Source organism: Ammospiza caudacuta, chromosome 4 (assembly GCF_027887145.1).
Source record: "Ammospiza caudacuta isolate bAmmCau1 chromosome 4, bAmmCau1.pri, whole genome shotgun sequence".
NCBI classification, from domain to species: Eukaryota; Metazoa; Chordata; class Aves; order Passeriformes; family Passerellidae; genus Ammospiza; species Ammospiza caudacuta.
Genome location: NC_080596.1, coordinates 57554721 through 57582160, shown reverse-complemented (window position 1 = coordinate 57582160; position 27440 = coordinate 57554721). Strand labels below are relative to the sequence as shown.

General features: G+C 38.4%; 1 protein-coding gene across 16 annotated transcripts in view; it reads left to right on the top strand.

Moving 5' to 3' along the window:
* Positions 1 to 27440, top strand: part of ADD1 (adducin 1) — a 63465-nt gene that overhangs the window by 14232 nt on the left and 21793 nt on the right. For all 16 annotated transcript variants that reach the window (XM_058804114.1, XM_058804107.1, XM_058804111.1 and 13 more), the window contains exons 2-9: positions 17812 to 18024; positions 19257 to 19419; positions 20540 to 20691; positions 23886 to 23966; positions 24375 to 24524; positions 25475 to 25618; positions 25771 to 25869; positions 26216 to 26392. In XM_058804114.1, the coding sequence (XP_058660097.1) occupies positions 17830 to 18024; positions 19257 to 19419; positions 20540 to 20691; positions 23886 to 23966; positions 24375 to 24524; positions 25475 to 25618; positions 25771 to 25869; positions 26216 to 26392 (1161 nt within the window). In that variant the 5' untranslated portion in view covers positions 17812 to 17829. The remainder of the gene's footprint in view (positions 1 to 17811; positions 18025 to 19256; positions 19420 to 20539; positions 20692 to 23885; positions 23967 to 24374; positions 24525 to 25474; positions 25619 to 25770; positions 25870 to 26215; positions 26393 to 27440) is intronic.

Genomic DNA, 27440 nt, shown 5'->3' with positions numbered 1-27440 from the left:
AAAAATATGTTGATCCAGTGAGGTCAGAAACAGGTTTAGAAATCTGGATTGCCTTACACTAGGGATTTCTGTAGGATTTTTTTACATGTATTATGTTTGCACACTTTTAAAAAGTCACATTCTATCTTAGCCCATGGGACTTTCTGCTATGAAGTATTGTTACAGTCAAGAGCTTAGCACAGTGCAAAATAAGATTATACATTTTATATCAGCTATGCTTGGAATGTTAGAACATATGTAACTTTTCATGGTGTAAAGAATAAATTGTTACATTGCTGCAAGTGTGTGTGTGTTATTCTGTTCTTAAAACTGCACGCAGGCCGTAGTTAATCAGGGTATTTTGAGGGTTAAACCATTAGTATGAGTTTGAAAGTTTTTGCCCCTTTAGACAAAGTTTTGACATTTGCTTATAAAACCCCAAATGGTTTTGACTCTGACAGCTACAGAAAGTCCTTGTATACGAAAAAGAACACTACAGAATCTCTTCCTAATGAAATTAGGGCAGTTGACTGAATAAACATCAGGCTTTATATTTGAACAATAGAATTGCTGGGCTTGCTTTGGTTAAAAAATAAAGAGAAAAGCTGTAAGACCTGGATCTTCTAATTTCTACCTTCAAAGAAGGTGAAGTTGAATGGCCAGCGTACATTATATATATCCTGTGTGGGGACTTCTGGGACAGACTTCAGAGAGTATGCTGGTTTCTGGATATGCATAGAAAGGTAACTGTTAAAATGGGATAGTAAATGCCATTAATCATGGGGCCCTACAGAATACATTTTGGAAATATTTCTGTTGTGTTTCATAAGCTTTGTTAGATGCTTTGTTACTGAACAGCTCTGCCAAAGTGGGAGTTGCTTGGGGCCTAATATGCACTTAAGTTTGTGGACGTGTTAGATCCTATGGAAATCCCTTGAGGGCAAGAACTTGTGTTGAGCAGATGTGATTGCAGGTTTGGATTGGCAGGGCTTGTTTTCATGTTCCCTCCCCAGCTCTGTGTGGCAGCTCCCAGCATGGCCACACACACAGATGTGCAGACTCAGCCTTGTGGCCAGCTCAGTGTGGAGATGGCTTCCCACAAGGAAGAGTGAAAGTAATACTGTGCTCTGGAGAGAGCATGGTGCCCTTAGACTATATGGAAAGAAAGACTTATGGAGTGGATTTTTCTACATATAAAATACAGCTGTTGTAAAAACAAATACCACAGTTCGGCTTTAATGCAAGTGATTATTGTTTCCATTTGACACAGTTGTTTGGCTCCTCTCCTTGGAGAGCTGCTTACCAATTTCTAAGGTTTTGTTGAGATCACTTGGGCTTCACATGGGCAGAAGTTGCTGGCCTGAATCCAGCTGCACGCTGTTCGGGAATCGCTTTAAAAGCTGGGTTTAGAGTTCTGGCTTTGAATGCTGCGTACATGTCATGGTGCTTTGCAATTTTTGATGCCAGTAGCCTCTCGGTGAACTTGAAAGAACTGCACATACGTATTTTGGCAGTAAAACAGCAGCAGTTGGGTTTCTAGAAAGAGTTCATTTTACAGCTTGGGTCGGGAATGAAAGTACTTAGTGCTGTGTGAATTATTCAGGATCTGACTCCCAACTGATTTGACACATCTTTGTATCCTTGATGTTCATTATTTTTAACTTAAATTTCTGTTTCTGGAATTATAAATCCTATGCTGGCAGGGTGTGGTTTTTAGAACACAGTGGGGAAAAGTCTCTGGTCACTACTAGTCACACATAAACAGGAGTACTGGTACTGTATTTTTAGAAGTTTTCTAGGTATTGGTGGTGGTAAGGTTGAAGGATGAGAGTACATCCTGTCTGTGGATAGAGTTGCTGTTGCTTGGATAGGGATCTGAATAAAGAACAAGAGAGGTGATATAGCCAGTGGAGTTTGTTTTAGACAACGAATAACAAGATTGATATGTAAAAACACTGGTTTTTTCCTATTAATCTTCAAATGTTTGTCAACTAAAATAATCCCTGCCTAGAGATAGTCTTTAAAATGGACATTATCCATCCATAATCTGGAAGTAGGGTGATGTTTCAAACAGGAGCCTTTCATGTTTTACACTGGGACTTGAGTTCAGTAAGTGCACGATGCCCAGAAGCACAGTTTCAGTTTGGTTCTTTTGGGTTTAGTAACAATTTAAAATTAGTTTTGTAGAACATTAAAGCTGTGCAAAATGGTGTGCGTGCTGTCTTTAGGTAATGTTTGGGGATGAACCCTAACAGTGGCCTGGTGTGCTTGGGACTGGTGCTCTCAAAGCTGTGTGTGTGGGAGAGCTGATGTGCCTCTCCTGGGGTTTTGGGGTCATGGCTGAAAACACCCAAAATGTAAATGCTTCCAGCCTGGCCTCTTCAGGGAAGGCAGCCTCTATACCAGCAGAGGATGAGTTGTTGTCAGTTTACCTGGGCTGTGGTGTGTGAGCTCGACAGCCAATTCTGCTCCTTGTCCTCCTGCAATGCAAACTAGAACCCTGGGCCATGCTTGGTGCCTGTCCTTCTGTGTTTTGTGCATGCTGCTTTGTTCTGTTCAAACTTCAACCAAGTAACGTAACCCTCTGCAGACAGGAAGGTCCTGGTTCAAAAGTAAAGAAGATGATCTAATAGAAAGTGTGAGAATGGCTGAGATTCCTGAAATATTCAGGTCTGGGCTGGTTCTGATTCTGAAAGTGGCTTCACTAAAATGGCCAATAAATACCGTGTTTACATGGTTTGCAGTGACTGGAGAAACTGGACTGCTGCTTTTCTCTTCAGATATAATTCTGAAACCCTGCAGAGGAGAGTAAATAACATCTTTTTGCCACTGCCAGGTGCAAACAATGAGAATCTGAGCTGGTAGAGAAATTCTGGGTTTACATGATGTTAATTTATGCAGCCATGTTCAGTTGAGTAATACTTGCCTGACAAGGGAGAGCACAGTCAGGAAGATGGTTTTCTCATGGGGTTTCATCTGTTACCACGTGGGTGTACATGACCCTTGAGGTTTACCCAGAAGTAGGAAACTGCTTAATTTTTGGGTGGGGAGCACATTCACACTTGCCTGTGAAAAAGAAAAACACAGATAAGCTGCTCCTAAAATAGAGTTCGTAGGGGTTTATTGACATGCTATTTCCTAAGATGGAAAGAAGAACAATCTAATGCAGGAAAATGGGTTCTAGTAACACTTTAATTTATAGTTGATATGTTTTAATCTGTAGGTTAAAGTCATCAGGAACATTCTGAGATGGAAAAGAGAGTGCTCTTGGCTTTGGGAGCTGTGCAATGACATGAACTTTGTCTTACTGTCACTTCTGGGACTTCTATGAAGATAGTGCTAATATCCGTTGTATAGGGCATGTATTTTAAATACTCTCCAGAAATGTTTGCTGTAAGGTGTATAAAAGATGGTGTAACCACTGTTTTCCTAAAATTTTCCAGCTACCTGAAGGATTTACAAATATCCAATTAAGCATTATGCAAAATAATTTTCTTGAGTTTGAATAGCCCTGACTGTTAGCTGTCTGTTTGGAAATAGAATGACAATGCATATGTATTTGTGAGGTTCACATTTCAAAATTGCCTTTATGTGCAAGTGCAGTATAAAATCTCACATGGAAGGTTTATGTCAAGATTAACACTTAGCTTTGCATGCTTCAAAGATACCTGTTGCCTCTTGTGTATAGGCTTTTTAAAACTGTCCAATTCTACTGTGTTAAGAGAATAAATTTTGTCCTAATTTGTGTAATTTTCTGTCTTTCTCTCCCTCCCCCATCAAAACTGGGAAGTGCTATAAAAGAACTGGGGAGTGTCACTCAGAAAAACCCAAGTTGAACATGAAGGAGAAAGTAATGAAAAATTCAACATCTCTGCTGCCTTTATCTGCCGCATTCAAACCTGCTTGAAATCTCTAGTTTTCTAATATTAAGCTTCTACTTTATTTATGTGCTTGCATTCACTGTCTTCTTGCTTGATCTGGTAACACACCCATCCACAACATTTGTGCTGCTTATATATGAAACTTGCTGGTTCCAGCATAATGCCTGCACTCTCTAATCATGCAGCAATTTCTGAGTTGCTTGGATGCTCTACCAGAAAAAAATGGCAGAATTCATGCATCTAGTAATGAATATTCAGGTTAGTTCCATCTCAAAAATCTCAACTAACCAGTCTCATAATAATGCAGGGTTTTTACTTGTGAGGCATGTGCTGTGGGATCTCTGAAGTGGGCATATCAGTCATGAATTCATCAAGAAACTTGAATTTCTCCTTTTGGCAGTTTCCAGGTGGTGGCACATTCTGTTACTTAGCCTCTTCATCCTTCCCTGTGGGCTTTCCTAACCTTTTGGAACAGCCACACTAAGTCTTTATAACCACATTAGCATTTCCTGAAAAATGTAAAGAAATTACATTTTTAAATGTAATTAAATGATTCTTAAATTTGATGCTAAGGGGTTATTACATAATAATATTTTGAGTAGCAACAAGTGCTGCTAGAGTATACTTAAGATTTGTGATGTTCTCACCTCACAAATCCATCAACAACATGGAATATTGTTTAAAAAGGGCAGGTTTAGTCTACCTCTGATTCAAGTAAAAATGGCAAAAGGGTGGGGGTGTAAGTCAAAATCTCTGAAAACTAATCATCACTGTTGATGGATAGGCAGGTAACTTATTTTGTTCCAAAACTGTATCTCAGAGCAGGAGCAGAGAAAAACCCAAGCAGGTTTAATGATTGTGAAGCCTTACCATCACAGAATTAGCTGTCATTTTGTACAACCTAACTTCAGTGACACTGTTGCTATATGTAAGGAACACACTAATACTTTTTCAGCCTGGAAAGCAAAACTGATTTGCTTATGCACTTTTTGTTTGCCCTTGCTTGAATAGGATGTCTTGTCTCCAAATCAGGATGTATAAGAGCTTAAGAAAGAGCTGTTATTAAGGTCTAATAATTTCTGGTGAATGAAGAAATTGAAGTAGAATATTTAAATTTTGCAATCTTTTTTTTCAAAACTCTTTCGTAAAACCCACAATCAGAGCAAACTGAAGAGCAAAATCTGACAATTCATGGGCTTGAATTTTAACATTTCAGTTTGTTAATAGACTTTCTTAATTAAAAACACCCCAAAACTTCAGTCTTTATTTATTAATTCCAGTAGGTCTAGACTCAGATGTCTTGTGGATCAAACCCCACACAGAATCTTTTCATACTCACCTTTTTTAAACATTCCAGCTTCAGCTTCTTACCAGTAATAATAAGTGGAAAATTTTTCATTTAGGTGTGGTCTTTTCCATATTAGAGGTGAGATAAACAAGCTGAGTCTTGGTGCCTGTGTTCCTGTGTGGCCATAGACAGTTCAGAGGGATTTTGGGCAAGCCACCTTCACTGTTACTGTCTGTGGGGTTTGTATCCTCAGACTGTAGTGTGGGATTCCCCTTAACACTCGGATAAATTCTATGGCTGACTTGAACCCTTGGAATACAGAACTTTTAAATTTGCTCTAACATTGTCACTACAATTGTATTTAAATCTAAAATGATCTGGTTTGAGGTTTTTGTATCTGATCAGTTTAAGAGTTTATCCCAGGACATCTTGTGTTCCAGAGGGTAGTGTCCAAATGACTAAGTCAACAGATTCTTCATTCCAGATTCAGAAATTTTTTCAGTTTTTAACCTAAATGAACATTTAAAAAACCCAACCAAACCCATAAAATAGCTCTCATGCTTGCACAAAGTGAAACTGTAGTTTTACCAAGTCGAAGGTGATGTTTTCACTGTTTGTATGTAACTGAGGGAAAAAGAGTCTAACTACTTTTCTCTTCCCTGTCAATAAATAAATAAATAAAGTCACCAAATGTCATCCAGCTGTTCTGGAAGAAGTTACTGTTGCAGAGTAATTCAAAGGGTTAAATGACATTGTTCTGTTCATTGCCAACAGGCTTCAGAAATCTCATCTCTTGCTATTCAGTCTCCATGAAAATAACTGGATCCTGGCCAGAATGGGGCCGCTGTGCCTGAGCACTGCTGCATTCAGTTGACCCTTTATGCATTGTGATACTGATATTTTAGGTGTGAATACTTAAAGTTACTGAAATTTCTTACATTTTTAAGGTATCAGAGAAGTATCTATTCCTGCTGAAAAATGAGTTTTAAGTTCTTCTGTCATTTGTAGGAGCTTTTGTTATTCACATTGCTTTTTGAAATTTTGACAATGGTGAGCATTATAGTTACTTTACATTTTAAACATAAGTTTTCCAGTTTTTTTTGTATTTGTGATAGCATTGGGTATAATTTTGAGATCTGTTTTTTCCCTAGAGACTGATCTAGTATGACCTTGTTGAAAAACCTAACAAACATGTAAATAAAATTATATTTTCACATCTTATTTTAGAATGTCCTGTCCCCTTTATTTAAAAGGAGTGCTGTATAGGTAATACTATGAGAAAAATTATAAAACCTTATGGGTAAAGTGAAACAGTGCTGCTGTGGTCACATTGCATAGTGGAGGGGCTCATTCTTTTTGCTTATCTACTTTGTTACTGAACCTACAGCAGCTTGTTTTAGCCAGCTGTAAACTGTGTGCAGTGTTCAAAGGGGCTCTGGAGTCTTCTGCCTTCTGCTGAAACTGCTTCTGACCTGCACAGTTCTCATGCAGTGCTGCAGCCTCCCCACTGCTGTGGGAAGAGCCTGTGCTGTGTCCTCTTCCTCCTGAGCTGCTGTGTCAGAGGCACCCCCAGGTTTACAGGGGACAAGGTAAAGCCTTGTCCTCACTCACAGGTCCTGCCTAGTTCTCACTGCTGTCCAAAGCCACGGGTGCAGCCACTGCCCATCCCTCTGAAGCTGCTGTTCTGTGAAACAGCATTGGATTGTCCTCTGGTAAGTGCAGATGGCTTTGGGGCTATGTGGAGTACTCTTAGGGAACCTGGGGACTTCCATGGCTTTAAGGCTGTTGTTTCCTAAGAAAATCTGAGTTCAGATTATTGTACATGGAAATTATAGACATTTTCTTACCTGATTATTACATTGGCAAATTGAACATCCAATTTTGCTTCAGCGCATTGGTGACTTTCTTTAAGCAACTTATTTGTTCATTTGTGTCTTTTTACAAATCCAGTCTTGGAATTAGAAGTCTAGCAGCTTTTATAACTTCAGTTTAAGGCCAGTGTTCATTTTTGGGTCAGACATGCTGATCAAGCTTTGCTTCTTGGATAAAGCTGGGGCCCTGCCCTTGCAAAGCTGGTGATCTGATTTGACCTGGGTTCAAAAGTCTCAGGGCAGTGGCTTATTGGTGTGTTTGGTGTGAGGCTTGGGAAGTGCATGTGGGTTCACAGAAACCTAAAAATAAGCAGTATTTGGGTTAAACCTCTTTATTTGTATGGACTAGTGACCTTGATAGCAAAAATAAATATCCATGTAGTTTCTCATACTGCTGCCACCATCCATGAATTTTAATGATGTGAAAAATATTTTAATTTTATGTTGTCTTGGTGCTTTCTACACAAGTAGAGGATGAAAGTGTAAATTAGTGACTTGACTCACTCTCGTGCAGTTCTGTTCAGTGTGTGTAGCTGAGTCTCTGTGACATCAATGGTGAATTTTATTGTCCCAATAAAGCAGGCTGGAAAAATACTTGGCACCAATGTTTTTTGTTCAAAAAATTGTCAATAAGGCATAGAGTGATGGTGTTTCCAGTGCAACCTTTTTTATTATACAGGCTGTTAAACTTAACATTTAAAAAGCATTAACCTGAACAAGTCAGTTTCCATGGAGTGAACTGCTGAATGCATCAAAGAAGCCAAGAGAGACCTGCTAAGGTATTTTGAAACTTTTGTAGCTTTTGTAGCTGAAATTTCTTGGGTAAGGTATTCCTGAATGATTCAGGAATTCACATTTTGTGCTACTGAAGATAGTTAAAAAATAAGAAGAGTTATTCTACCTGTTCTGACAGAAGACCTGTCCTGATAGCAAGTCTGATCAGTTTGACCTGAGCGTAGGAGAAGGATTAAGGAGGATTTTTGGTTCTGTCTCTGAGTCTGACATTCAGTCTCCAGCTGTCAGCAGCCTACCAGCACAGGAAGGTGCTATAAAAAAAAAAAAAGGTGTTGGAAAACTGGAAATGTATTGGAAGCTGCAAATAACATGAACATATTGTGCCTGTGGAACTTATTTTTCCTAAAGCTGAAGAAGGAAGGGCAGGGTCATAGATTTCAGAGCAGATTCCGATCTCAGTGCAGACAGGTAGTAGAAGGAGTTCTGGAAGTTGTATTAAAACATGGGTTATACAAGTATTAAAATCCATTAAAACATGGGTTATACAAAGGTTTTTAAAGCTAAAAAATAGTTTTTATACAATACTGAGTATTGTATAAAAGTGGTATTGTATTGTATATATGTGGTTAGGAAATTTCCATTTCTGGAAATTTCAGTATTGTATATATGTGAAATAGTTTGTTAGTAGACTATTTCAGTAGTATTGTATATATGTGGTTAGGAAATTTCCATCTCTGTTCAAGGGCAAATGTGTCTGTTATTCACTCCCAAGTGTTACCTGTCTCCATACTTTTGTTAGCAGGACTGAAAGGCCCTGTCACCTCTGTGACCAGTTCATTTTTCTGGTTCACTGAATATGCCAAGCTACCAGTCCTGCAAGTTACACGTCTACTCTCCAGATTGTTTTTGTAGCCTTCTGTGAACTCTGATACTTCATGTCTATTATTGAAATGGGTGAAATAATATTTTAATAATGGGAGGGTTTTTGAAGTTAGGGAAGGTAATTTTTCTACTTCTGTTTTTCTTTGATTTTGCTGTTACAGTGGAACACCTGGCCACAGGAGAATCTTGGCAATTTCTGTGTAGTGATCTGTGACAGATCCTGAATTCCCTTCAAATTTTGCCTTTTCAGCATTGAGTATTTCTGGTGTAATTTTTGTCTCCATTTGTACTCCTTTGCATTAGCTGTGTTAAAATGAGTTTGTGATATTACACTATCATTAAGTAAAAACCACAGAATCAAGAAACTTACTTGAATTGGGAATCAGATTTCTGCAGTAAAATTGCAGGCAAATCAGCTTCAGTAGTATTTGGCAGTGTAATTATAAGGACTCATTTTGGGAGGGCTCTTTAAGTGCAGGTTTGAATCTCAGTGTTGGAGTAACTTAATGAAATAAATTTATCTGAAAGCCATGGGACTGCTCTGAGCAATAACACTGAAGCCCATGTTTTTCACTGAACTGTAAGGAATTATTGCTGGGCCTAATAGACACCAAGGTAGTGGGAAGAAGTGTCTCCACTGCCATAACCACCATTGGTGCTCCTCTGACAAGAAACAGTAGAAAAATGTGTTATGAGCTGCAGAATCCATACTTGCTCTCTGTGCCTGAAGAAATGTAAAAGACACTGGTGAAATTCCTGATTTGGCATATGTATGCAAATTTTGTGATACATTTGTGAAACTCTTAGAGTTTCAGCAGAAAAGCTTAGGTGGCTGTGGCTTAAGATACTTATTTGGAGAGTTGCTTGGTGTTTTATGAACAGTGACATTTTGTTTTCCGTTATCACTTTCCCTAATCTTTCATGAATTTATGCAATGAACACTTCCAGAACTGCTGTATGAGAAACGTATGGAGCTAGTAGATAAATCTTTGAGTCAAGGAAGTGAAAGAAAGGTAATTTTGATGTTGAGTTAATAAGTAGTTTTGAAACTGTTAGTTTTTCACAAAATCTTTTGATGCTAGAAATGGCAGTTGTGTTGTTTTTTTCATAAATTGCTTAGCAGAAAAATTGGAGAAAGAGAAGAGTGGAAAAGGTGAAGTTAAAAGGCTGGTAAGCAACCAGGTACCTTGTCAACAGGAGATATAAGTTAACAGTTTGAAGAGGATTTTTTTAATCTTTATTTTTTAAATAATAATTTTGATTTTTAGATTTGGACTCCTTACCATTTTAATTAACTTGGAATGAGCTCTTGGAAATTTGATCTTTCCATCATAAATTAATGAATCATGTTAGGGTTTAACATGAAAGTTGTATCAATGGTGAGCGCAGGCTGCAGCTGTACCTTGCAGTGAGGGGAAGAGCAGCAGAGTGTGCTGCCCTGCTCCTCCCTGTGCGTCCTTCTCAGCTTCCTGCAGTGCCCACTCTCAGGGATACAATGCTTTTCCAGGTCAGGGAGGAGAGTTCAATGATTACTGTTTCTAAAAGTTTGATACTTTTGGACTTTTAACTCCTTTATTAAAAGCAATAAAATAACCTCTCTGTGTTTTAGCTTTTAAATTGATTTTAATGATTTTATTCTCTCTTGTTTGCAAGGACTGAATTATGAGTTCTGACCCATATATACTGAAACTTCTGCAGAATTTAGACAGCTGTCTTTAACAAATATCCCCACTGAATCTGTCCACCTAAATTCTGGCATTAATCTTAGGTGGGCTTTTGCTAAGAATCATAGAACATAAAACGTAAGCCCAGGTTAAAAGGGATCTCAAAAGGGTCATCTGAACCAACCTGTTGTGGGAAAGGTAGCCTAAGTGGGATTATCCAGCACCCTGCCCTGTTGTGTCTTGACTATCTCCAGTTGATGGAGATTCCACCATTTTCCTGGTGAGAACATTCTAGTGACTGTTCTCAGTGTAAAAATTGTCTTTCCTATATCAAGGTGAAACCTTTTCTGGTGCAAACTACACCTGTTACCCTGTGTCCTCTCCGTATGGCTCCTTGTGAAGAGAGAGCCTCCTTCCATTTTGTAGCCAGCCTTAAAATTCTGGGAAAGTGTGATGATGCAAGCATTTTCTTCTTCAGGGAGAAGGGAGAGGACCTAACTCCTCATTTAGGCTTTCCTCATAGAGTAGGATCTACAGTCTTTGCTCATCTTCGTGGCTTTCATTTAGGCCCTCTCCAGTCCATCTGTTCCTTTTTTTTGAGCTGTGTGACCACAGCTGCACACAGGAGTGCTCCAGGTGGGCCTGACAAGCTCTTGGTAGTTTGGGATGGTGACATCTCTCATCTCTGCTGGTGCTGTCCCTGTGGGTGCATGGCAGCATCTGATGTGCTGTCACTGCTGCAGAGCTTCACTGCTGAGCCCTGTTCAGCTCTTGTTGTGCACCCCCAGCACCCCCTCAGCAAAGGATCCCAGCCTGTGCCAGGCTCTTTGGTGTCATCACTGCTGCAGGACCTTGCACTTGTCCCTGTGAACTCCACATTCCTCTTGGCAGCTCCCTGTTCCAGCCTGTCCTGCTCTGTGAGATGCCTTTCCCTGCTGGCATGTGCACCTCACTGCCCAGTGTGGGGTCACCAGCAAACCTGGGGACAGTGCTCTCAGACCCCTCATCCAGGGTATTTGTGGGGATGTTGAGAAGTGTGGGTCCCAGCATCATTTTCTGGGGATTCCCACTTGTGCCAGGCTGCCAGCCTGGGTTAAACCATTGACTGGCACCTTGTGAGAGCACCCTGTGGGCCGGTTCCTGCCTGTTTTTGCCGGCCGCCAGCCGCCGTCGTGCGGGTTTGTCTGCGAGAGCTCTGTGGGAAACAGCGGCGAAGGCCTCCCTGAAGTTTGTTAGACAGTATCTGCTGCTCTGCCGCGGTTGACAGAAACTGTTATTTTGTTGCAGGTGATCGGGTTGGTCTGGCACGATTTGCCTGTCCTGAAGCTGCTCTGGCTTTTCCCAGCCACCTGCTTCGTTTGGCTTTGGGAAAGCTACACAGCAATTACTGTGTTTTCCAGCCTGGTGCAGTCATCATGGAGGTCCTTAAATGTTCTCTTAACACAGCAGCTTAGCCTGGCTTCTTTTGTAACCTTGAGATCACTCACTTCCCATTGTGCCTTGCCTCTGATTTCAGTGTTTTAGAGAAGGTGAAAATAGGATTGGTTACAGTCTGTGGATTTCAATAGAATCAGTCTGGGTTTGTTTCCTTGTTCTCTAATACAGTTTGCTTTTTTAACTATTGTTGCAGTTACTAAAGTGTGATATTACAACTATAAAATGCAATACTTTTGGTTATATAAACTTGTTGCTGGATTTCTCTAAATTTTAGAGTCCCATATTTAACTTGTATTATCTCTGTTAAAAAGCAAAATGTTGGTGCCCACATTCAGAATAAGAGAAATAACTGTTCTTATTCATGAAATAGTCTCTTCCTGTTTGAAAACAAAGAACAGAGGAAATTCTGAAGATGCATAAGATTGGGAACATTTGCTAAAAAATAATATAATTGTTCATGATACTGAGTACGTTGTCTAGTGAATAGTACTGTTGTTATTTACTTTCTTTGTTCTTTGACTTCCTAAGGTAATGCCAACTTTTCCTTTTAAAAGTTCAATTGGAAACATTTGAAATGGCAAGAACAAATCCAGTGTCACTGGTGCCAAAATGCTGTCATTGAATGTTATGGAAATTGTAGTGCAAATCATAAATAATTTCTTTATTATAAAATTATATTAATTTTTTAAGGAGAAAGTTTCGCAAATATTATTCTAAAGTAAAGGAAATAAAAACATACAAAATGTATCAGAATATTGAGTGCAATCTTATACTTTTTTTTGCATTCACCAAGTAATAATGAAACCATTTTTTCTGTAGATAGATATTCTGCTTCCATGCTTCCTTGGTCAAATTCCCACCCACTTAAATTTCACTGTAACTCTATTTGCAGTGGCTCATTTATCTGTAGGGTTTCTTCTGCCCCACCCCAGTGCCGCCTGACCCATTCCCTTCCTCTTCCTCTTCCTCCCTTCTGTCACCTCACGGCTTCCCCATTAAGTAATTTTGGCTCTGTAGCTTTCTGCACTCCCCCAACCCTTTCCTGGGCTATAAAATTACTCTTATGCTTCTTTTTCCCTCTCCTATTGTGTTTGCATCCAAAACCGAGCTTGCTCCCTCCCCCTACCTGCACACTGCCTGACCTGTCACTTGCATGAGATTTTTAGGGAACTTTTACTCCTCAAAGACTCCTGATTGCACAACAGGAAAGAAAATGTGAGTTGTTTTGCTACCCCCTTGTCCCTTCCCCAGCAACAACTTGTCTAATGTGTTTTCACCTCTGTTAGACATAGTGGCATAGTTCTGGTGTGAGTGGAGATCATTTTTGGAAAGAACTGTTAGAAAAAAATGTATACAAACCAAATTACAATATCATTGTGAGAATAGGTCTCAAAACCAACATATTCTGGAACTGAGTGCCCCTGATTTTTGTTGCTGCTGCCTGGAATGAATGAGCAGTTGAGAAGTTGCTGCTCATTTAATTTGCAGGTTTGGCACAGGGTCCCATACAGGTGTTCTGTTTGTGTGTTGTTTTGTACAAACAAACTGTAAGCTACCAGGAAGAGAGCAGGGTTGGGATTTTTGGTTTTGTTTGTTTTGGGGATTTTTTCTCTCTGAAATAACTTGCTTCTGTAAGGTTTCGGTCAGATAACTCTTCTAAACATAAACCCCATTGCACATGCTGTCTTGTGAAGTGGCAGTGTATTTTGAATTTTTTAGAAGTCTTATGTTTCCATGTCACCTTGTCACAACCTTCTTCCTGCTTCTCAGAGTGTATTTTTATTTTGATTTGGCCTCAGCAGGCTTCAAGCTGTGTTGGTGTGGAGAGCTGTGCTCTGTCCTTTGGTGGCAGGGAGCCCTTAGCTCAAATTCCATTGACTGCAGCCCTAGTCAAAAGCAATTTCCTCAGGGTGTGGAGCAGCAAAAAAAAAATCCATTACAACTTATTACAAAACAAAACCAACCTTTAAATGATTGCAAAACCTTTTTTTTTCCACCAAGTGTAGTTAGCTGGTCCTTGCTAGAGTACATATTGTGAGGCATTTCAAATCCTCCCAGTGTTCACACAATATCATGATGGTTTGGTTGGAGACACTGGGCCTATAAGCTGTCAAATGTGTAAATACTTACATCTGTCCCAAAATCCATGTATCAAAATGAGTTTAATATTAAAGTTTTAAATAAGTTTTTTTATCTGAAATCAGGTCACAATCCAAATCAATTTTAGGGGTTTTAAGTATGTAATTTTTCAGATTTGAGTTTGAGATTTTTATGAACCCTTTACTTGTTGTAAATTTTTATTGAATATTATTCAGTCTTACCTGTTTAAATTTTTTTGACTATATTTGCATTGGCTGAGTACTGAGGAAAGCAAGTTGCTTTAAAAATTATGATTTTTTTTCTTTGTGGATGCTAATGTGAAAAAATTTATCATCTTCCTATTCTAAAACTTTCTTCTTCTGTTTAAACTAAATTCTGGTAAACATTCTGAAATTTAGACATTCTGCAAACCAGGTTTATAAAATTTATAGCTCATTTACAGGTACTGAGTGCTGTACCTAGAAATGAAATTTACAGGTATGTGCTCAGTACCTGTAGATGAGCCATGAATTTTATAAACCTGGTTTCCTCCAAGAGATTCACCAGCAGCCCGTTTATAGCAGCTGCTCACACATCCTCACCCCCATGGTAAATACGTTGTGCTGCGAGTTTGGTGTGCTGGGCCATTGACCACCACGGTGTTTGTGTGAACATAGGTATTGAACACGGGTGGGATTGTTTGTTACTCTGAGGTGCAGTTTGGATTTTATCACAGCTGTTACTTTTCCTCTGCTCCCATAGTAATAGGTGCTGTTCCCACTGTCTGTCTGTGTTTGACAGTAACTGCTTCTGGCACAAGGTTTTCTGTGCACTTATATTTTCCCGCTGTGGCTTTTTCAGTTAAGGGTGTGGCTCTTTCTGACACAGTTGTGTTAGAACAGGCTCTCACATAGAAACACTTATCATGGCAGAAAGCCCTCTGGCATTATTACAGCTTATCTTAGTGGGGGGCTGTAGTGCAGTACATCAGAAAGAAACTGTCTGTACTGAAATGTTATGGCTGTGAAGACAGTCTGAATTTTCTTTCTAATATGTGTTTTTACTGCCTGGGCAGACTTGTGGTTTGCAGTGTGACCTTCCAGTTTATAGAATCACTGGCCATTCCTCATGGTGTGTTCAGATTCCTTTTATTTATTTATTGGTATTCATATTACTGAAACTCTTACTGGAGAGTTCATCATGCCTTACTCCCAAAGGGTTTTTCAAGGAAACTTGAAACAATTACTATTACAGTTATGTTAAAACAATTAATAATTAGACCTTGCAGGGAGGATTACATTAATTTTGGGTGTCTGCAGAACTGAGCTGTGAAACATATTTAACCTTAGATATTAAATCATCATTGAATGTTAATCATTGATTTTCATGTGAAATGATTGCCACTACATAGGGATGAAGTAATAGCTTCCCAAGGCCTTCTTGAGTGCCATTGTGTACTTGGATGGAGGAGTAATGCAACTTTGGCAAGACACTGTGATCCCAATTTCATGTTGCTCTTGTGGGCTGTTAGGGACCAGCCTCTTGCCAATGTGAGTAGGAAACTGAAGTAATTGTGTGTGTCATTCATTCAGAAATAGGTTTTGGTACTCTGAAAGTAAGATGGAATTAGTCTAAATAATTAAATGCACAATTACATTTGCAGATGTGTGTACAGTTTAATTTAAATGAGATTGTGCATGCACAAACAACATGACACTTAAACCTAGCCTGACCATCAAATGCCTCAGCCAGCAGGAGCAAGCTGTTCTCTGCTGGTGGTAAGCTCAAACTCCCTTGTTTTCCTATGCTTTGCTTTTCAGTAAAGACACATTTGTGGCTGTGCTCAGCAGAGTGCAGTACAAAGTGAACTATTGAGTGGTTCTGGTTGTCTTCACTTGCCATTGTGCTATTTCTAAACTCCCTGATTTTTTTGATAAGCAGAGTCTCACTGGGCTAAGTGAGCTGTTACTGCACGAGAGTAACAGCTCTTGCAGTAACTGCTGAAACAAATGAAATTTGGGTCTGCAAATTGTTGTTTTTCAACAAAGCCCTGGCTGTAGAGGCAGTAGCATGGCTGATAGAGCTCAGGAGGTTGGAAAAAGTTTTAGTAGGCCTTCAAAAGCATTTTCAAGGAAGGAAGAGGCCAATGGTGCAGGCTGGAGGTCGTGAAGAGAACGAGAACTTAGAAGGAGTGTATTAGGTATCTGAACCTGCCAAAGGAGAGGTGTCTGCTGTAACTTCACTTGCTTAAAATTTCCTAGATCTAATACCTTAAAGGGTTTCCCTTGTGGATAAAAACATTATTTCTCCTTGCTGTACCCTGTATTTCTCTGTGGGTGAAGGAAAGTGAGCAATTTAAATAATAAAGATGTGCCTATGAGCTTTAGAGAAGAAAACAATAAACCATGATGTTTGAAGTCTAAACGTGAAAATGAAATATTTTAAGCATTGCAGAGGTGTCTTTGTGTGTTCATTTAGTAACTCAGTGGGTGGAAATCATTCAGTGTTTAAGTGCTAACATAGATTTTCATAGTAATATCCTGTTCTGCAAAGTCAAGAAAAATACTTTATTTTGGTCATTGTGTTCAGCGTTCTCAGTTCACTGGGTTTTTTTTTTCATTCTGATATAAGAAATAAGTTGAATTTTGAAACTTCTTTCCTAATGTAAGAATTAAAGAGGATGAAATCTGCTAATTCTGGAGTCTTGAAGTAGATAATTTTCTTCATCTCAATGATTTTGTTTGCCATAATCTGCATTTCAAAATTTATGTAAACATGTCTTTGCTGTGTGCATCCACATCTGAAGTGGTTTTAGCTAATAAGCATGCAGAAAAATTACTAAGCAAATTAGAAGCAGTGTAAGTTAAGTCTCTAACAAAAATCTAAAAATGGCAAAAGAATATAGACATATGTAAAACCCTACTAATTTTAGTTGTAGATGATGAATAATTCCTTACATGAAGATACACACAGTCTTTTCTATTTAGTTGTAATTTGATGTATCAGATGACCAGGAATTGGAGGCTTCAATCTCAAAGTGTTGTGAGGGTGGCTTTATTGAACTGTCTTTTTGTCAGTGGAAGGCTTCAGAATTCTTCTGAGAAGTGTTTTGGAATGAGGATTGTGATGCTGTGCCCAGAAAAGTGGGATGATGTTACACCCAGGAATTGCTGTGAGTGGAAGAGGGAGCTGTGTGTGAGCAATGCCGGCTGAGCTTTCAGCCTTTCTGCTGAATGCAGGCACTTGCTGAACAGGACATGTACAACTGAAAGGGACCCTGGCCAGGGGTGGAGGCTCTGTGTTCTGTGCTTTCCAGACTCCAAAACCACATGCTAATGTAGTGATGTGCATGTTATTGGATGGACCTCAAATAAATGTGAAAAGAATACTTTGGGTTGCAAAGTCAAGATTTCTGAGTTTGTATCCAGAAATGTGTTGGCAGTCCAAGCGTGTTTTGGTGGAGCTGATTCTTCTTATTAATGGACATGTTAAATCATCGCTGCAGTTAGTATGTTAAATTTCTGATTTATGCAATATTCTTTTTCTTATATCTGCTTTAACTTTTAAAGAAAAAAATAAAAGGCAAAAGCCCCAAATTAATGAGTTTAAACCTCGTGTCTAGAACTTCTGTCCTTGTCTCTGAGAATGTTTGAAGGATTTCCATGCTTCTGAAAAACAATCTGGCCAAACAGCTAAAGAAATTTTTCCCACTAAATGGGAGCTCTCATTAATTTTGAGCTGAATTAATTTAGAAGCATGTTGGACTTTTCATATATATTAGCCTACTTTTCTGATCTTGTATATTAAAATCCTTCAATCGCTTTTCCTACTCTAGAACATTAGCGTCCAGTTGCACAAACATGATTTCTCATTTGAGAAAACATGCTAATTTTAGATGGATTTGAACCATTACTTTGAAGGTAGAAACACATATGAATTTGGTAATTATTTCCTTGCTTGATTTATTTATTCCTCTTCTCTGTCCTTCTTCATAGGTTCCTTAAAACTGTGCTATGAATGGTGATTCTGGTGTGGGGGTGGTGACTTCACCACCTCCAACAACAGCCCCTCATAAAGAGAGGTATTTTGATCGAGTTGATGAAAATAATCCAGAATATTTGAGAGAGAGAAATATGGCACCTGACCTTCGCCAGGATTTTAACATGATGGAACAGAAGAAGAGAGTCTCCATGATTCTTCAGAGCCCAGTAAGAAAAGAAATGGTTCATCTTTGAAGTGACAAGTTTAATATCTCTTTTGTTCACTATCAGTATGGGATTGGAGAATTGTGTGTTATCTTAGATCCATTTGTTGTTTTTTCCTATTGGCCTTTCCTGATTTTTTTCCTCATTCTATCTGTTTGAGTTTTTATGCTCTACTCACAAAGCATCTCTTCATTCTGGCTTTTAGAATCCTCTGTATAATCATCAACATTTTTTCATATTTTCCATTCAATCCTTGTAAAACGTTTTTCACTGGTTTCATTTATTTGTTTCAATGTAACTCTCTTAAGAGTAGCTTATACCAGGCAGGTCTGTCCTGTACTCAGTTTTCCTTTGGAATTTGGACATATGAAATATTTTTATAATCTCTTTCTGAAAAGGTGCACAGTAGTGAAGTATGAATGAGTGACATTTAATATTGAAGATGTTCCCTTGGGCAGATAGTACACTAACAAACTTTCCCTCATGACATTTGTTCCTTTTATAATAACTAGTGAGTGACTTTAGATACAAAACATTACATGACATAACTTCACTTGGAATAGGGATGTGGTGGTACATTCACAATTTTCGTATTAAGCCAACCCATTTGATTTATGAAAATATTAATAAATCACTTAATAAAAAAGTAATGACCTAATGACTGCAGTACTTCTCTTTCAGTGCAAATTCCAGCATTCTTGTCAAAAGCAGGAGCTATCAGCAATAAAAAAAACCTCTGGTTTTCTTCCTTCCCAGTTAAAATATATTTTTAAAAGCAAACAAAAAATCCCAGGAAAATGTAAACAACCCCTCATCTAAACAGGTTTTAAAAATGTAATGTTCATTGTTTTCTGTGTTCCTGGATGCCTTCTTGGCTCTCGGTTCCCTGTGAGCCACAGTGACAAATTCTCTTTTCTGGTTCTGCTACTTTTCCTTTCACATTTTTGTGTTAAAGTCAATTGTACATTCTCCTCCTTCCAGAAATTCATACTTTAAGGCTCAAAGACTTAGAAAAGAGAATGCTGGAATTTCCATAAAAAACCCCCAGGTGACTCAGATCACTGGAGCTCCATAGAGAATGTTTTGGAGTTGCAGTATGCCCCCAGTAGTTCTGCCTTGAGGTGTTTGTCAGAAGAGGAGTAGGATGGTTCTATCCAAGTGCTAAACAGAAGCTATGTATGAAAGGTTGAAGTTCATTTAAACATGCCTTACAACATGCAGTGTCTTCCTACCAGGCCTTCTGTGAGGAATTGGAATCCATGATCCAGGAACAGTTCAAGAAGGGGAAGAACCCCACAGGTTTATTGGCTCTGCAGCAGATTGCAGATTTCATGACAACGCACGTTCCAAATGTCTACCCTGCAGCACCTCAAGGTGGAATGGCTGCATTAAACATGAGTGAGTGCACCTTCAGTGATCAGAGCTGAATCCCTTTTCTTTTCTTGAAAGGCTTCACATGAAGACAATGTGAATGTAATAGAATACTGTGAAGTTTAAATGCTATCCTGTTCTGCTCACACAAACACTTGAATTGAATTGATTAGTTTCTAAATGCCACAGTGGTATGCAATGTGATTATGTATATAGTTTATATCAAAAGTTATTTTAAGGATGGTATCTAAATTGAAACATAAGCCTGATAAGTCAGTGCTATTAAAAATTTAATTATTTAAATAGTGCTAATTACTACATAGTTTGTCTTCTGGAAAATCAAACACTTATTAGTAGTCTGGTAACAGTAAAGGGCTTTAGAAACGAATTATTTTTGCCATTGAAATAGTGTTTGCAGCTTTCTCCTGTGAAGTGAAGCTTTAGACAAGAAACATCAACAAGCAAGACAAAGCAAGAAAAAAAACCAGAATGTGTGAATGCATGTAGACACAGGTTTTGTGTTAAGATAAAATAAATCCTTGCCTTTGCTCCAAAAGAAATCTTTAGTTCTGACTGTAGCATGGCCTGGTTTTGCTTTTTCACAGTTACTTTTAACCACATTTCTAATTGCACTGTAACTAGAATTACAGTATTTGTATTTTTTTACTATAACCTTCCTCTCTAGCTTGTACTTAATTTTTCTTAATAAATGAACCTGTGTGCATCTTTTTAGGTATGTAATTCTTCTTTTTGGGAATACATGTGTCACAAAAAGTGGAATATTTGGGATTGCATTTTTTCTTTTAACAATTAAGATATATTTTACAAACAATCATTAGTTTGAGAGAGCAAAAAATTTTTTGCTAAGAAATGCACTGTCACGGTACCGCTAATTTATTGTAGGGAAGGAAATAAATGCTGAGTCTACCAAAGCTGAATATTTTTGTAATATTTTGTCTACCAAAGCTGAAAATTTGTGTAACATAAATAATTGCATTATAGGAATGAAAATTTGCTGTCCATTTATTAGGTTAACATGCTCATATAAAGCAGTAAGAACAACTGATAAAATAGTGGTGCTTGTTGCTAGGTTTGAACTGATACTGAACTCAACTTGCCTTGTGCTTTTTGTACCCCTTCTCTTCAGGTCTTGGCATGGTAACACCAGTAAATGATCTGAGAGGGTCTGATTCCATTGCTTATGAAAAAGGGGAGAAGTTATTACGATGCAAATTGGCAGCTTTCTACAGATTAGCAGATCTCTTTGGCTGGTCTCAGCTTATTTACAATCATATAACAGTGAGTATTGAATCAACAGATAACTGAACCAATTGTTTTAACATACAAGAGAATTGCTTCCCTCCCCTATCTGTCATTTTCTCTTTGTGTGTGAGAAGAGCAAAGTGGTATTGAAAGCAGTATAATAGTGAAGAGATTTGTCATTGCATTTCAGCTTGGACGTCAGCTACCACAGTCTGAATAGAGTCTTGAGAGAGTGTGCATGAGAATTCTTAAGATGAAATAAAGATTGCTGAAAGACTCAGTCTTTTAGTGTCTCAAATGCTTTGACTAATTGTATTTATTATTCTACAAGGTCAGTTCTTGGTTTTCTTGCTTTTTTTTTTGTTAAGTACTAAAATATCTTCTTAGTAATTCAGATGAATTTTATAATTCAGGTACCAGTCTTTCTGAAAAGAAGCCATAGTATTTCTGAACATGAGTGAGCTTCTCTGCTTAATGCAGTGTGCCAACAATTTTCCTTGTGACTGAGTAATCATTGGCATCCATAAAAATAATGACAAGGAGGTCAAATCAAGGAGGTTTTATATGCCAGAAGAATGGTCAGCGTGAGTCTCATGAGTAAAGTCACAGCTGCGTGTGCAGCCCCGTCAATTGTTGTCCTAACAGAGCTGAATTGTTTTTTATTCTACATAGTAGAGGTTGTCCTTTATGTATTTTCAGTTCTTCTAGCTGCAGTTGGAATGAAATATGGTAATATTATTTTTACTGCTTTTTGAGAATTCAAGGCATATTATTTGTGAACAGATGAAGATGATAAATGATATGTGTAGGCATAGTATCAAGCCAGTATTGGTTAGATCGTTCAGTTCCTGTTGTAAGGGAATATATCCAACATAATGGTTCTTGTAAACAGCTCTGTGCCACCCCCAGATTTTTCATATGTGACAGGAGAAGTGGTTTTGTAAAAGGGACATTAATGCACTGAAAAGCAAACAGGTTTGGAGATGGCTTTCTAGTTCAGCCCTGGGAATGTTTGTACATTTAGATAAAAGATAAATGTATTGAAGAGCAAGCAGCGTGTCAAGGGAAGGGGTTGAGGCAAGGGTAGGTAATTGGGGTGGAATGCCTCAAGTTTGCTTTCTTTGGGGAGGAGTACAAGGAAGATATCAGTAGAGGAGGTACCAGTTGAGGTGGAAGACAATCAAAACACTTGGAAAATGAGATTCTGAAAGTGTTTTAGTCACTTCTGAATGAGAGGTACTAGAAAGCTCTTGGCTTGTCAGCAGCAGTCCCAAGTCATAGTTGTCTTTTACAAGCTCCTCCAGTGAGAACAGCATTCTGAAGGATGACTGAAAGACATAAATTATCTTCAGAAGCTGATGCAGAACAAGGTTGTTATGTTTATTAAGTAGTACTAAGACACCCCTTTGGAATGTGATGAATGCTACCGCTTCCTGCAGTGCTGGTGTTGGACTCCAGTTTTTCACTTTTTTGTGAGTGGGTGCTGTAATTACTGGGTGATTGCATTCAAGTTAAAAGCTTGTGCCACTGCACTTGTGAAGTAAGAGAAAAGGTACACAGCCTTCTGTGGGGGTCATAAGCCTGTGTGTTAGGGGAGAATGGGATATCCTCTCATACCCTCACAATTTCCATCTGGCCATATCAGGGAGTTGGGTGGAGTTATCGTTGCTTTTTTTGGATCCTTATCAATCACTGACAGCTACTGTATGTGGAATTGCTCAGACTGGTGCAGTCCTGATGCAGAAGCAGAATTACAGAGCATCAAGAGCTTTCGTGCCAAGTATAATAATGTTGAGTCTGCTTGGATACCTCCAGGGTTTTCATGTCATGTGCAATAATGTAGAGTAAACTTGGTTGTCTCCAGGGTCAGGCAGAATTTGAGATTACAGGTTTACAGAAGGTAGACATCATTCACCAGGTATTGGTTTGCTTTGGGGGCGTGAGCTGTTAATTGGATCTAATCTCAAAGCAAAGTAGTTTGCTGCTTGTTTGTCTTTAATTTGAGCTTTCTTATTAGCTTTTGGGATATTTTGAATAATACTTGTTCTTTGTCTTGCATAAATGAGTAAGAGATTTTTCTTGATCATTTGCACTTCTGTAGTGGAGGACTACTTTGGTGATTCATAAAAGTACAGATTAACTTCAACTGACTGCTTCAGTTTAAGATTCTTATGCTGTAGCAAGTTCCCAGCTGGTTGTAAAGGAAACCAGATCTGTGCTAGAAGTTTTTGCATGACTGCACAACTACTTATTAGAATTTTTCCCTGCAGTAGAACTACAGCAAAGTATGTGTGTATTTAATATTGCAAGTAGTAGAAGCCATGAGGCAGAAACTTCCTAAAGTAGCTACATCTCAGGAAATTCCAAACTTATAAATATCTTTGAATTAAAAAACCCCAAACGACAACCAAACAAAAAATCCAACCCCAAAACACAAACTACCCAAATGCTGGGTAGACTCATAGCAAAGTAGGGAGTTGTCTCATGTGTCCAGTAAAACTTAAGAAGCCTATTAGTTCACCATCAAAAGACACTTTCATTACCTAGATGTCCTGTACTCTTCATTGCACAGACTTTAAAGAGATACATCCCAAGATGTGAATGCTATGAAGTTAAAATTATTTTTGTATTATAAACCCCCGATTGTGTGAATGAGACGAGAGAGAAAAAACATAATTGAAGGATACTTGGTAGAAAACTTGCAAGTGTGCAAGCAAGCAGCTGTACTGCTCACAGATGTCTCACAGGAACCAGCATCAGTGACAAAACCCTTCTCAGCATCAAGACATTTTAGATCTTTAGATGTGTTAGTGGGCCACTTCTTGTGTTTTCTCACAGCCTTTTACTTTATACCTTATGTCCTGGGGTAGAAATAGTTGGAGTGTAAACTCATTCAACTGAAAAAATGAACTTTTTTTCCCATTTCTCTCAGTATTGTTCATTTTATCCATAGTGGGCAAGCTGTCATTATAACAGAATGTAAGGGTTTACTAAATTCCACCAATCTGAAGGATGCTGGCATGTTACTGCCAGCTGGTTTTGTTCAACATTAGTTAATTAGCAGTGCAGTGCATTGGTTATCTGTTGTAGCATACATGAAAGTCATAATGTCTGTTACAGGCATTCTTGTCCATTCCATAATCAGGATGTAAAAGTACCTTTAATGGTTTGGGGTCTTCTTGTATGCCTTAATAAAATCGTAGTAACTCTTACTCTTGTTTTATCCTTAGGCCAGAGTAAACTCTGAGCAAGAGCATTTCCTTATTGTACCTTTTGGACTCCTCTATAGTGAAGTCACTGCATCTAGTCTGGTAAGCAATTGTTAATTTTCATAGATGTAAAATATATATATATATATATATATATATATATATATATATATACGAATATATATGTCACTTCAAATTCTGTCCTAGAGAATATTTTACTCTTGTGTAATATATTTAGAACAGTGTTATTGCTGGTTTTGGTACTGCTGAGCTATCTGAGAGATTGGTTTGCCCATGTTCACCACCAGGTGTCCTCCAGTTGATCTACCTGTAAAGAGTGAATCACCTCATGCCCTTTAAAGCTGCTGGCTGTTGAGTCCAGTTTCTTGAGGGAAACTTTAGGCATTTCAGATAGAAATGATAACTGGTTTTGGAGTCTCAATGGTAGATGCTGAATTAAATCAGGTTTTTTTGAGTCTTGATTATGAAAGTAATTCTTTTCATTCCCAGGTTAAAATCAATATTCAGGGAGATGTGGTTGATCGTGGAAGCACTAACCTGGGAGTAAACCAAGCTGGCTTTACGTTGCACTCAGCAATTTATGCAGCTCGGCCTGATGTGAAATGCATTGTCCACATCCACACACCCGCAGGAGCCGCGGTAAGCTCGCTTCCAGCTTTGTCCTTGTCCTGTTCCCCCACCCCTTCAAAGGGAAAACACATGGGTCCCTCAGTCATAGATCTGCTTCCTGTTCGGAGGGCAGAGAGCCTTTTAGTCTGTCTTCAAGTATGGTTCCCTTTAATCAGAGCCCATCCTTACTGGGTTGTTACCTGAATGGTCAGACAGTAAATTGACTTCTGTCACTGAAAATATGTATGTCACATATGTGTGTCCTTTCCCACAAAAGACCAGATCTTTTGACAGGGAGTCATAAAATCTTTAGTATATTTTGTTGGTTTTGTAAAGCACAGTTTGTCAAGGTTTTCTGAAATATTTGAAACTTTCCCAGTATTTCTGTTTGGAGCAAGTGATTACAAGTCAGTTCTGCCTCTTTGGAATGTTTTGAGAGAGTGACTTTCAGTGTTCATGTTCTGATGATTTTTTAAATTATTGATTAACCAGATTAATACAAGCATTTTAAGGATAAACGATCAAATTCCTAATATTGTGAATTACAGAGTAACCTTTTAAAAAATATTTTTAAAGTTTATCTGCAGTGCTGCAGAATTATCTGTATCACCAAAGTTGTCCTTTTGGCATGCAGGCAGGAGGGGGAAATAACTGAGTGGAGTGGAAGGAATGAAGGGTGCAGTTCATTTTGGGGTTTGGTGGTTTCTTAGGGTTTTTTCCTGAGTCTTTTTATATTGGTGTTGCTATTGTATAAAAACAGCCATATTGAGACAAACCCAAGATCAATGTGACTTTTGTATCTAGTCCAAAAGTTATCAAAAATAGAGGCTTTAAGAATGGCGTATAAGACCACTGTATCTACCTGTAGAGATAAATGCAATTAATACATAAAAATATATTCTTATTTTAATTCTCATCACTATATTTTTTTCACTTTTTCTGTTGCTAGAAATTAAATCAGTTGTTTTAATATTTCTCAGGTTTCTGCAATGAAATGTGGTCTCTTGCCAATTTCACCTGAAGCACTTTCTCTAGGGGAAGTAGCTTATCATGACTACCATGGTATTTTAGTGGATGATGAAGAAAAGGTGGTTATTCAGAAAAATTTGGGGCCTAAAAGCAAGGTCAGTATTTACATCTAGAATTAAAGAAAAAAAGGGGGGGGCAATATATTTGTGTGACAGGTATGTTCTTTAATCAATAGCAAATATTCTTTAATCAAGAGCAAGAAAATACTTGCCATACTGCTGTTAAATTTCTTTCAATGTTTCTCTAGGTCCTTATTCTCAGAAACCATGGCTTAGTATCAGTTGGAGAGACTGTTGAGGAGGCTTTCTACTATATCCATAACCTAGTGCTTGCCTGTGAGATACAAGTAAGAACTTTGATATGTTATGCAGTAATACAGCTTGCTGTATTGACCTCAGCTCATGGATCTAAACTAACACAACAATGTATGATGTCACTATATTGTGGGGGGACATCCAAAACTTTGGTTTCACCGACAATATTCCAGTACTCTATTGAAGCCATCAATTTGCTGCCCATTAAAACAGATACTTTCAAAGACTTAAGACAACTTTTATACAAACATATTCATTTATTTAGTTGTAAAATGAAGCAGATTTCTTCTGGGTTTATGCCAAGTTTTTAGAGGGTTTTTTGGTCGTTTTCACCCCATTCCCCACAAGAAACTTGAAGATGACTCTATTGTATTTCAGGTCCGTACCCTGGCCAGTGCAGGCGGCCCTGACAACTTAGTGCTTCTTGATCCTGGCAAGTACAAAGCCAAGTCTCGCTCCCCTGAGTCTCCAGCAGGTGAGGGTACTGTGTCCCATCCCAAATGGCAGATTGGTGAACAGGAGTTCGAAGCTCTAATGCGAATGCTGGATAATCTGGTAAGGCAGGCCTTTTGGTCTCGTTTTTGTATGATAATGTCTAAAAGGCATTTTTTAAAGCTGCATGTAGTTGGGAGAGTTTATACAGCCTGCAGCCTGTTCTTTCCCAAGGACTTGGGGACAACATGAACAGCATCAAGTGTTCTTTGTACAGATTGTACACATAGCAGATTTACCTCTTATTCATAATCTGTTTGTTATTGGTGAGATCAGAGGTGATCTTGTGGGATTTGACACTTCCAAATCAGAGTACTGTGGTGCTTGCACTCAATCTGTGTTTTCCCCTCTTTCCATCCTCTCCCAAAATGTGTAAAACTATTAATGTCTTACTAGGTGTGAGGTCCAGCATAATTTGACTAATATTCTACTAGAAGTAGAAGAGTTTAAAAGTACTTAGAAGAGTTTAAAAGACAGGCTTTAAATAAGTAAAAGCCTTCAGATAAAGTAGTTTCAGTAAGAATCCATCTGTAATGAATGACCAGACACCAGCATTTACTATCCAGCTTCAGTAGGAAAGATGTGGCTGGGCACAGCGGACTTGTTGTACCTGACTGGTACCTTTGGTAGATCCAGTTGGATTTCAGTTTCTCTAGGAAATACCAGTTTTATGTTTCTTACTGCACATAGAAAGCAGCATCATAAAAGAAATGGCATTGTGCTCAATAGGAATGTAGGAATAGAAAGGAGCTTTCAGTCATACAATACAGACCCTTAGTATTATGATTAGCCACATATTGTAGTGGGTAGTTAATGGTATTAGGTGGCATATAATTACTCAAGATTTGTTTTGATCATTAAAAGTTGGAGCAGAACCCAAGTAAGACCTAAGGAGTGCTTAATGCATGAAAACTATAGAAAGCTAAGTCTGCATAGTTGGGGCTGATGTTTCTTTACAGCTGGCTTGATTTAGGAACTAAGCTATTCACAGTTTTCCTTTGAGCCATTTTGAAAATATTTTGCTAGTGGAAACTTCTTAAAGAAACTGTTAAATGTCCTTCTCATATGTTAAATGCTGAGCATAACATGAAAGAAAGCATGGGCAGACATG